Source organism: Falco cherrug, chromosome Z (genome assembly GCF_023634085.1).
Source record: "Falco cherrug isolate bFalChe1 chromosome Z, bFalChe1.pri, whole genome shotgun sequence".
NCBI classification, from domain to species: Eukaryota; Metazoa; Chordata; class Aves; order Falconiformes; family Falconidae; genus Falco; species Falco cherrug.
Window position 1 is genome coordinate 49566096 of NC_073720.1, and position 12186 is coordinate 49578281.

At 41.1% G+C, this 12186-nt stretch overlaps 1 protein-coding gene across 9 annotated transcripts in view; it reads right to left on the reverse strand.

The window, feature by feature from the left end:
• The window catches only part of LYRM7 (LYR motif containing 7), a 30685-nt gene extending 23535 nt beyond the window's left edge, over window positions 1–7150 (reverse strand). For 4 of the 9 annotated variants that reach the window (XR_008730211.1, XR_008730212.1, XM_055698885.1 and 1 more), the window contains exons 1-5: window positions 7082–7135; window positions 5120–5400; window positions 3984–4056; window positions 3289–3359; window positions 102–183 (exon numbers count right to left, since the gene is read on the reverse strand). Coding sequence is in view for 7 of the 9 variants with exons in the window: in XM_055698885.1 (XP_055554860.1) it covers window positions 102–183; window positions 3289–3359; window positions 3984–4056; window positions 5120–5158 (265 nt within the window). In the remaining 2 variants the exon portion in view is untranslated. Of the gene's footprint in view, window positions 1–101; window positions 184–3288; window positions 3360–3983; window positions 4057–5119; window positions 5401–7081 lie in introns of all 9 variants that reach the window. The other 5 variants (XM_055698882.1, XM_055698883.1, XM_055698886.1 and 2 more) reach the window with 5 other exon arrangements.
• Between the last annotated feature and the right edge of the window lie 5036 nt (window positions 7151–12186).

Consider the following 12186-nt stretch of genomic DNA (forward strand, 5'->3'; position numbering starts at 1 on the left):
AGACTTTTGGCCTCTCTACTCCTTTACGTAGTTTCAAGTCCTACATTTATTTACTGAACTACAACATTTTTAAACCTCTTTTAGCATGCAGCTTTACTCACCTATTCTGTCAGAATCCGTGTGAACTGCCTGAATAACAGAAGTTCTGAGAATCACTTCAACATCTGAAGCTATTTTCAGAAGCTAGTAAAAGGGGTAAAAAAAAACACCAACAACACAGAGTAATTCAAATTATATGTAATTATTCCTGAAAGTATTCTCCATACTAGACAGGCATTCAAATAACAAGGTCATTCAGTTCTATTATTCAGTTAGTAACGCGCTATCTATACATACCTTTTCTTTGGGGGATCCTGGCGTAAGTTACAGGTTGATATATAAGCTACCTTGACATACAGCATGAGGAAGGAAACTTCTGCTCATAACACACAGCAATGTGAAGTCTATAAACCCAATTATAAACCCAATTAAAACTGTAAACAAATGAGGTAAAATGCAACTAGCAAAACAAGTAACTAGTTCCCAATGATCAGACACTGGTGAATGCATCCGTAACATCTGACAACCCTTAGGAAAAGGGCAATCTGGTTGTTTTCACATTCCTGCTCTTGAAATAAGAAGATAAAAATGAAGGCAAAACATGACAAGAATATAGAATACTGAGGTATTACAGAAAAGCAGTACAGGAAGAAGGCACTACCTGAAGATTAGCAGAGGTATTAATATTTGGAAAAGGCCTAGAATTCCTTCCCTCATTAAGAGGATAAGCAGAAGCACCCATTGCTAGTTTTGCTGAGCAGTTAAGAGAAGCCTAATACTTCTTTGCGTGATACTGATCTAAGAATTAATTACTTTAAAGAAAGAAAAAAATTATGTAAATATCTATAATGAAAAACAAGAAAGAATTTGATAAACAGAGGATGTTAGTTAATCCTTGCAAACAGTTAACAAGACATGGCCTTGGGAAAAATAATCTATGTCAAACTAAGAATTAACAAAGTAAGCTCAAGAAGAACCAAATGGTTAATGAGACCAAACAGAAAATCACAAGAGCTATGTGTGAACTATCCTAATTAGCATACTAAAAGATCCATCCCAGAGCAAAGAAAGCCCCCTACTAACAAAGCCCCCTCCTCACAGCAAATGCCAGTAAAAAAAAAATAAAAATGCTGTACCTTTAAATGGAGAGGAGGCTCATAAGAACCAAAGAATATGAATTTGTGAATAAACCTAATTGTAAAAAATTGTTCAAAGCATATAAAATGTTCAACTATATATAAAGAGGTGTGGTAGCTCTGTGGATTTCCCACCAAGCACCTATTCCGCACAGACATGCCATAAACAAGTATCTCGAGTCTGTGCATCGATTGTCTCTCACATACTGGTGAAGAACCTAGATTAGGGATAACAATACCTGTGTCAGAAATAAATTAAATTGCACAAGTGAGACACTTCAGGAGACAGGCTTACACTAGGAAATAGTGTGTACAAGCAGAAGTGGATCTTTGCAAGAGTTAAAGCTCAAGACTTGACATCTACACTGGATTTCTCCTCCCTTTCCCTTTTAAGAATCTGGACTAGGTATTCTCCAGTTTCCCCTACTGAATTCCCACTAGCATCTAGGCTGCACGCTCCTGAAGCACACGTTCCACTTCATATTCATCTTATAGGAATCCTGCTGTTTGCTCTGAGGTTGCTTCACAAAACAAGCCAGACTACAGAAGTGAAGATAACCAAGGTAACTTCACAAGCGCACTCCTGATCTGAACCAAAATGCCACAGTAGATTTACGTGCCACATCGTGTATTATAATACTGCAGATAGTCACTCCTACCTCCTTAGGTTACTACGTAACTAAGTTACTTGATGTCATATTAGAAGACACTGCAGCTTTCTATTCTGACAAAGTAATGCACATTTGGTTGGTGAATATCCATCTTTTAGCTGCTGTCCAAAGCAGAACACTAACATCCCCACGTTTATGCAAGCAAGTACCTGAATTCTCACAGGTCCTGCATATCACATGATTCAGTTCCCCTGCATACAAGACTTTTCAGTATATGTATATGTGTAATATAATAAATATGACAGCTTCTATGGTGTTCTAGGATTCTGTAGTTGTGATGGAAGTCTAGAATTTCTTCCACTGACACATTTCATCAAGATATCAACTAACCAGGATTAAAAAGCTGTATGTGTATTTTGTAGGTTGCCATTTCCAAACAAGTGTAGATTTAAAAATATATGACAAGTATTCTTCCTGTACATCTCTATAACAAAAAGAACATACAATTTAACAGATCAGACACTGGAAACACAAACACAGAAATATTACTATAGGGGCCTGATAACAAGCAGAAATGCTAGAAAGTCCTAACTAAAGGCTCAGAACTATTTATTTCACTGTCCAGTGAAAGGTATGATGCAAAGGTTTAGATGTATTTCTATAAAGGACAGATGGAGGCACTTTCTTCCAACTAGTGCCCAATGACAACATAAAGACAGTCTGTTAAAAGGCTGAATGACAAGGACTGAATTATTAACTCTGTATGGATGTTAAGAACTAAAACCACCAAAAATACAGAAGTTTCACTTCAGGCCTCAGTAAGTTTTAGAAAAATGTCTCAGTAAAAAGTCTTAAAATGACAACTGAGCAAAGGTAACTTACACAGTGAGTTAACAGAGTGTTTCTACTCCTTTTAATGCAGCACGAGGGAAGAAGCAGCAAAAAAACCCAGTAGTACAATTCATATCTCTATATTCCAATAGTCATGATCATTTGACTGTTTTTTGCCTCCCGCAAAAGATGCTGCTTCATTTGCCATCAGGAATCAAAATAACTTCTCAAGTCTGCGAGTTACTGAGCAGATTGTTTAATTTCTCTGTATCTTTCTGTGCTCGTCTATACAACAAAGACCAGGTAAACTTAACCACAGCTAAGACAGGCATTATGGGCAAAGTACACAAAATATTTACATAAGAATAGCAACATAAAACTTATTTTCCCGTAATTTTGTTATGTTTCAACATAAGCACACTGAACTAACAGAAGACACTCCCTCCCTGTGTATTTTTGTACATGCAAAATTCTATAGCATACTATTAATACCAATGAAAGTATCAATATATTTATAAAGAAAGATCCATTTAAAAGCCTTTTCAAACTCACCTGGCCCTCACAATGTCTCAATAAGTACTTACATTGGTTTACGAATCCTTTAAGTAAAAAAGCTCCTATACAAGTTTTCTTATGCAAAGTGGGAAAAAAACAATGAAAACAAGAAGTACCTCTTTTATCTTCTCTTCAGACGTCTCATCTTGGTTATTTTTGAATTCTTCGTTTATCTTTTGCCTTGCAGCTAAATAAAAAAAAAAAGTGTGGACAAAAAACCTGCATGTCTTTGTCACTGCCTTAAAGCTCAGAATTCTAAGTCCTTTATAGCACCCTCCTAGTTCACGCTGTCTGAAGTATTTTAATATAAGATTTCTATGGAATTCAGGTGATGTCATATTTTAAGTTGACTGATACAGGAATAAAATGTAATTACCTACCTAGCAGTCTGAGCTTTAAAAATAACATACAGAGGCCACTATTAAAAGTTTGTTTACTAAAAAAGCAGTATTTACTCCCTGAGGAGCAGCTGTACATGAAGAGAATCAACTCACGTGCTCAGTACAGTTAAACATGCTTTGGCTGGACTGAAGTTAAAAAAAAAGCAGGAGGCGGGACAAAAAAATTCCCAGAAGAGATGTTTTCTTATGAAATATGTCTTGAATCTCCTTGAGTCCAACAACCATTTTTTTCTTTCAAATTAAAGGATGTCTGTTTATGGACACACAAGTCTTCCCCAATGACTATTTTTAAAATGTGGAAAAGAATAATTTAAAGGAAGATTATGTTAAGAATTCTCCTTCTGTGTATTCAGAGAAGAAAGTCCCACAGAAAGATAGGTAAGCATGCATTACACAGAAAAGTATCTCACCTTCAAGAGCTCTGGTATCATGTTTAAAAACTTCTTGCCGGGTCCTGTGTAGTAATTTAAAAAGCTTCAAAACCTGTCAATACAACATCAATAGAATTACCTTGTTTGCTACCAGGATTCTTAGTTAAAATGAACGTGTTACAATTAAAAATGTTCTGGTTGATCTTTCATGTTCTTTCCATTCAGTACAGAACTTGGTACAGAATCAGTATCTAAGCTACGCTACCTCAATTCCCAGTCAAGTAACATGCAACCAAATCAGGTGTAAGGAAATCAAAATCCTAGACAGTTCTAGATGTTTAAAATTAATCTAAGATGCTAGAAAGTACTAGCACTACACTCCTAAATCATCATTTGGCATGACAGGAATATAATCCTGAAAAACATATTGATGCAAACATACTTATTGTGCCAATACCAAATAAACCCAATAGAACAGGAATCACTCTAAAAGTCAAGCCAACTGAAGGGACTATTCAAGGGTAGATCACTGGATGTTCTCCAATTATGAAAAAAACATGGAAATATAAATGGCTAAAATATTCTTATACTTGTGTAAGAATGTGTGTAAACCAGTGTGAGAAAAGTTAATTTCAGAAGGATCTCAGACTGTGTATTAGCTAATTCAACAATTATTTTTCATGTCTCTGTATAATACCTGGGCATAACCTTCCACAGGCAATGTGGCAAAACCAACACAAAGCAAAGTCCTTCCCTAAATATAACTGCCAGATCAGCAAATAAAAACTTCAGTAAAGCCCAACATTCAAAAAATTAAGATTTACAGTGTAGCGATGACACACCCAAGGATGTACGTGAAGCAAAACTCCTAAGAATCACAACTCACAGTCATATGGTTTTGGCTGTTTATTCATACAGACTATAATGAATTACAAAAATCCTCAAGTCCTTATCACACTTCTTTGGTGTTTGTCAGAAAGCGACAACAATATCTGAGAAGCACCAAAAAAAAATAATCTTGGAAACAAGAGACCTTTTCAAGTTATTTCTAGTACTTTCTAGTTTGTTTTGGCATCTCTGGAAGGCAGAAGTCCAGGTACTCCATGATAACTGTAAATTGTTTTCTCATAGTTAATAATAAAATTCTTGGACACAGAGGAAACAGAAGGCTATACCTGAGGGATAACCACCTTCTTTATCAGCATGCTCTGCATCTGTGAGCTAGAGATATAAACAAGGCTGTCCCCTAGAAGCAAAAGACCATTAAAAATGTCCTGGCAGGGCCCTGAAAAAAATGTTGCCTTTGCTTTAAATCTGACGGTGGTAGAGAGAGACAAACAGCAAGCTTCTCTGAAAGGTATTACTTCCAACAGTTGTCAACACAATTTTAGATTTTCAAGCTGAACTCTCAACCTCCATTCAGCTGGTCATCTGGCCACACCTTGAGATAATTCATCTAGAAGTGCACACACACAAAAAGACAGTTTTTAGGATGAGGAATAAGACATAGAACAGTAGGAACAGGCAACTTTCCAGTTCAGTACTGCTTCTTTAAAGGACAACTTACAAACATAAAAAAATTGAAATCTCACTTCATCACATGGATTAGACCACATCATAATTTCTAATGTAATCTATAATCCAGCATCCTGTTGAGTATATGTTACTGCATTACAGATCTTTCTCAACAGAGGACAAACTAATGCATTCCTGACTGTGTAAGAGGCTCATATTGTTCAACTAAAAAACTTCTGTCACTTTTACAAGAATTCGTATGCAACTTGACAGTTAAATCAATCTAAGCAGAGACATATAAAAGAGAACATGGACTACGGTAACTCCTTTGGAGTGTCTGTGTCCTTAATAATTAGCAACTGAACAGAACCCTGTTGCCTTCAACTGCTGTATTCTCCAGATGGCTGAATCTGTGGGAAGTTAACAGACAGAACTGAAGACTAGCAAAAAAAATGTTTTCTGCAGATGTATTTTAAAGGATTTGACTAAATTATTTGGATGGGGCATCCTGAAATATGTCTATCCTGTAATATTTTTTGCCATCTTGGCAAATAGTAAAGTTAATATTATAAATGGTTTTGAATCAGACATGTATCGTGAAACTTGAAGAAGTGTTTTACAGTTCTTCTGAACTCTTTGATCAACAATTTTCAGGCATCTTCCCCTGCTATTTGCCTACTTCTAAAAGCCCTCCTGGAAAGTGCTTCACTACACTAACCACTGAGTAGCTGTATTAGATGACTTTGAAGCAAGATACATTAATGCACAGATTTCTTTGAGCTCTACAGTCACCTAATAAAACACAGAACTCCCTTAATACCTCAGAGTACTAGTACCCCCAACACCAGGCTTCAGAACACTTCTGAAACAGGGCTGTAATGATGAAAGGTTTAAATAATTCTTTTGTCTTTGCTTGTCTTCATCTTTCCATCACAATTCACCGTCTTGATTTAATCTCTGACTGTCAACTCTCAGTTTCTTTCCTTTTTCCACAACGGCCTTTGCATGCAAACCCCCACTTTCTGTTAGCTAGTTTTGTGTCCTTCCTGCCCTGAAAGCCTCTGCCTGCTGATGCTATACAGGCTACCTAGGAAAAAAGCTCCTACCCTCCAGCGACATATACGGGAAAACTCACTTTTAAGTCTGTAATTTGTGTCTGCCTGCTATTTACAGCCGAAGGCCGCAAACCGATGGGGGCACACGGCACGCTCCCTTGGTGCCACCGATGCTAGCGCGCCGGGCACCGAGCGGCACGAGGGACCGCGAACCCCGCGGCGGCGGGCACGGCGGTAACGGCCCAGAGCCGGCGGCCTTTCCCTCGCCGCCTGCGGGGCTCCAGCAGCGCACCAGCGACTCCCGGCCTTAAGCGGGGCGCAGGCCAACCGGGGGAAGGACAGGGAGGCCTCTCCCTCCGCCGCCGCCGCCTCACACCGGCCCGACCCCACGGGCCCTCCCCGACCCTTCCCACCAGCCCCGGCTCCAGTTCACTCGAGGCTACCCCCGGGTACGGGGGAGACTCCCACCCCGCCGCGCCAGCCTCAGGCCAGGATGGGGCCGCAGCAGCCAAGCGCCCCCTCGGAGGCAGCGGCGGCCGCTGGCGCCCTCTCCCTACCGGCGCTCACCCGCGCGCGGCTCGCCATGGCGACCGCCGTCCTTTTCCGGTCCGGCGGAGGGGGGTAGTGGGGAGGCGGAAGTGACGACGGGAAGCGGTCCGCGCCCTCGCCGCCTGCACGGTGCTGCCGGGTGCGCTCGGCAATGTTGCCCCGCCGAGCGGGACTCGCCGTGGCCGGTTGTTCCGGGCAGCCTTTGCTCCCCCTCCGCCCCTGCCGGCCCGTGAGCGGCGTGCGGCCTCCCGCGGGGTGCCCCCCGGGGCCGCTCCGGGTCGGCCAGCCGAACCGCTGCTGCCTTCACTGGCGTGGCCGAGGCCAGCCGTCCGGACAGCGCCGCCCCTCAGGATGCCGAGACCGAACCGACTCCTGTTAACCTCCGGCGGAGCGGCAGGGGTCCGCAAACAGCGGGGCGGGCGGCCCTGCCGTGCCCTCCGGCGCCGGCCTGGGCTTGCCGAGGGGAGCCGTGATGTGGTGAGGGGCAGCTTCACCCCCAGCACCCTGCCAGGCGGGATCGCCGCGGCGCAGCGCTGCTGGCGAGCTGTGCCGGCGTTTTGCTGACGGACTGGATACCAAGCAAAAATGAATTCCAAATCAAATATAAGAATAAGTGCAGTTTATTATATTACACTATAATAAATGGAAATAGCATGCAATATGATAAAAGGAAACAGTACCAGTTACACACAATAGGGTAAGAGAGCAATAGGAGTGAAGCATCAAATCGTAACGGTAAAGCGTTACAGAGACTAAGAAACATCACCAATTACCACCTTAACATCACCCAGGCCCACACTTTGGCTAGGAACCCCTACTGCAGCCAGTGCCAGGAGTCTCTCAGTAACTGGGAAAATTCCTACATGGTGCATCCACCTAGGTGAGCTGGCCCAGTCCCTGAGTTTGCCTGCCTTTATACTCCATGAAAAACAAAAGTAATCTACATACGTTGGGTATGTAAGTTCACATACATCAGGGACATTGGCCGGACACCCAAGTGTGGTAGTTACTGTCACCACACAGCTGCACGCAGTATTATAGTCTGGAGGTTCCCACTCGTATCTTGCTTGTTCAGGGAGCTCAGGACAAACACTACCTGCTCATTAAAGTTGTCCTCGAGCTCCCTGAGCTCCCTGTCCCAAGTTAAACAATTCCTAATTAAAGACAAAGACTTTTCCATAAGCAGTAATCAATTTAATAAATTGTCACCACAGCATGGCGTAAAAACTAATGCATCTTGCCCATTTTCTTCTGAAGGAAAATCTCACTGTTTCAAACAAGTAATGGGAAAGCCATCCATTTGTGCCCAATGCATTATTTTACACTGCTGCTGGCTGCTTTCCAGGAGTGCTTTATCGCATTTAAGCTCTTAATTCCATATTTTTTTCAAGTGCTGATACTGAGATAATCAAGGATTACTTATCAGAACTGATCTTTCATATTTTGTTTGAACATCTTTTCTGTTACAGAGAATATTTTGATTAGAGCTGAAAAACAACTACAAAATTGAGACAGTCACTCTATTTTTACCCCTACTAAGGCTGGTAGACATGAATCCAGCCTAACTTTGGGAAAAAAAACCAGACATGGTCCTTTAGGTGACCTAGGGAGAAATTACAGGTTTTGACACCAGAATCGCCTTTGATGGCAGATGCCAGGGACCTAAGTGCACTAACATGCCTTAATGGCCTGACCAGCCCGTGGCCCAGGACCCCATGTCAACCCCCCCAACCTGCAATGCTGCACCAGGGCCAGTCTCCAGCCCTGCCATGGCCTGAAGGGAGACCTGGCCTGCAGGTGACGGAGATTGCAACCAAAGGTTCACAGGATTCTGCAATACATAAGGACATGGGAGGCTTCATCCTCTAAATTTCTCTACTCTGTTATGGATTACCACAAAATAATCACCACTAGCAAGTGTACCTATGGTTAATAAAGCAAATATGTATCTATCTCAAGCTATTGCAAATTACTATCAGTGATCAATAATAGCAGCAAACAATTGTACAGCAACAATCAACATTACAGTATCAACCAGTAACAGCAACAATACTATTGCAGGTTACTACAAACTTACCATTAGTGAAGCAACTTATTAACAATACAAGAACAGATAAATTATGATGAACTACTTGTTTGGATATATAATATCAGCATCAAGTGAATCAGATTTCAGAAGGGGCCAAACCATCCCAGAGCAGAGGACACACCAATCCCAGAGGACCATCCAGAGACAGGAGGACAGATTGAGCCAAACCCCACAGTGGTCTCAGCAGGAGAACATGAAATAACAGTCTCACTTCAAAGATGATCCATGGCACGGCATCTGGAGTCAGCCAGACATCCCTTGTGGGAGTCCAAGATCTCACAGAAACTCTGTGCAGGGAATTCAGCCTGTTTAGGAAAGGAGATGGGATGTTGTCAGAGAGACAGGCTCAATTCTGGAAAAAAATTAAGTCACTGAGGCATAAAAGGGCATAGGACACCACCACTGTGAGCAGCCAATGGGTGCTGCTAATTTCTGTTTTCTGCCTAGAACAGCCAAGAAATAACAATGTCTGCTGTTCTTTCAGACCAATTTTTATTTTGCCAGACTGTTTTCCTGCTCTTGCAGTTAGAACAGCCAATGGCAGTCAGGAATTCTTACTTTCTCAGGGTATTTTCCTCTTTTCACCTTTTCAGATGAAAAGTTCTGTTGCAGTTCCTTGTTCCTGCACTTACTGATGGTATCTCAGGTTATCTCCAGTTTGTAGGTACCCAGCTGTACTTAAAAAAGGCCAGCTATACTTTTTCTCAAGGATGCTTCTGGTTCCCAGGCTGGCAGGTATTTTCTCTGCTGGTGTTTTTCAACCGGTATTTTCTTCTATTCAGTCATTTTCCCTTTCTAATCAAGTCACCTTTTTGGCTGCTCTCATCAAGCTCCCCACAGCCCTGCCTTGCCTTGCCCACAGCCTGACTCACCAGCCCAGACTCAGCGTGGCCATCCCACAGCTGTATCTGGTACTTTAAAACTCAATTGCCATTTTCTAGAAAAACCAAACAAACAAGCTTATACTTCAGTAACACACCATCCAGCACTAGCTAAAGGCAGCATAAGGATTTTAAATGTAATCATTTACTGCTTCTGCCTCTAGCTTCAATATATAGCCTATGTCATTGTTTCATTGCAATTACGTGCAAAGCTAACTGAAGTCTGGGAACACTAAACTATTATTAAATATTTTTAATATTTCATGTTTCCTTAATGCACTTATTTTAGGCTATGTACCTCATAAAGAAACTTGATCCTTTGGCAGAGGAAATGATCCTTATTCATAGATCTATTTTATTGTAGCTGTGAATGAATGAATTAAATCGGTTGAAAAGGCCTTGTTATATTCAAAATAATATAATACTTGCCATTTACATGGTGTGACAAAAATACATATTGAAGTCAAATATATGAAAAAAAAAATGCTTTTACCTTTTCAGAGAAACTTCTTAAATTGTCTCTTTATGTTTTCTCTTAACATAGAGATATGTTATCTAGACTGACTCCACAGCAACCCATGGAACAACTTGAAGTACACAAACATGTACGAATGGATCCTGAATATGTACTTTTATGTTAAATTGTTTCTGAGTCTGTCTAGCTAGTAGTATCAACTCTTCAACTCTTTCACAAAATATGTTTAATTCCTGAGAAAACAGGAGAATAAAGTAATCCGTATCTTTGCTTAATAATCACAGTTAGACATAAATTCTTTGCTATATGTTATATATATATATATATACATTATTATTTGAAGCACCGATTCCATCCTTGCTTCAGCCAGATGTAGACATGTAGATGTCAAATACTTGCATACACTCCATCAAGTAAGGAACATGCTTCATCAGAGCTTTGTTTAGGGTCTCTCAAGATACATAATTTCAGAGTTATTACCAGATGTGTACGACAAATTCTGCTCTTCTGTAACAAGTTCAGGTAACCAAATATGGAACCATTTTGGGTTTAAACCACTTAGCAGTATTCCCTGCCTCCCTCCAGAATTATCTTTCCCATGAGGTTTTTGTCATAAGCCAAATATATATAAATGTCTACATTAAAATGTTCCTAGACAAAGCTTGAGGGAAATTGGGGTCAATGTATTTTAACTGTGACATTTAGAAAATGAAGCCTCATTGTTACTTCTTTGGGTTTTGTTTTTGTTTTCTGCTTTTTCATTTATCTTGAATAGTGAATGCTGTACCACTTATCTAAAGGACGACACACCTATGTTTAGTTAAAAGTCAGGAAATGTCCAAGGACCCTTATTGCCACATGACGGATGTACAGGTTGCTAAGTCCTTGGGTTGATAATCTTTAGAAGGGACATTTTGTCTTAGATTCCTGTTGTACATGCAACATGGTGAAGATGGAGGCTTTAAACATGGCCACTAAGGAATAGAGTCTGCGTAGAGACAACTCCTCAAGGACATTGCGCAGGCTCAAGGTATGTAAATGAATTCTCAGAATTGTAATGAATATGTAAACAATTTCTTGGAAAACTAATGAATAGGTATGAGTAGCTTGTATAAAGGGGGGACTGAAAAGTCCCCTTGGTGTGCATGACTTTGGTGGAGCGATCCCCCATGCACCCAGTGCTGCCGAATAAAGATAACCTCTGCTCGCTTGCATATTGCTGACTGATTCTTCAAATCACTCTCATTTCATGACTGGTGTCACACACAGAAAAAACCCCAACACATTTATGACTAGATATGTATATTTGTAATACAGTGTTGCCCTCAGTGAATTATTTCCTGGTCACATTGATTGATCCATTTTATAGTTAGGAAATTATTTATGTGTAGAAGGGCTGATACATTAAACAGCTCATAATTTCCCTCTCTGGAAGAGCCTAACCTTGATCAAGGGGTTGTGTATTTGTGTATTTTATGACTTTACTCCCCCAGGTTTGGGGGCAGTGCTGATGTTTATAAAGACCCCTGCCTGGCGACAGCCCAAGCCCTATCTTGATGGGCCCCTGCGGTTCCAAAAGGCCTTGACACTGGTGCAGTCTGTCCGTCATGTGCTCTGTGCCAGAGGCCAAGTAGCTGCCAACTTGCAGCCCCCAGCCAAGGCAGTAGGGCCGCCAGGG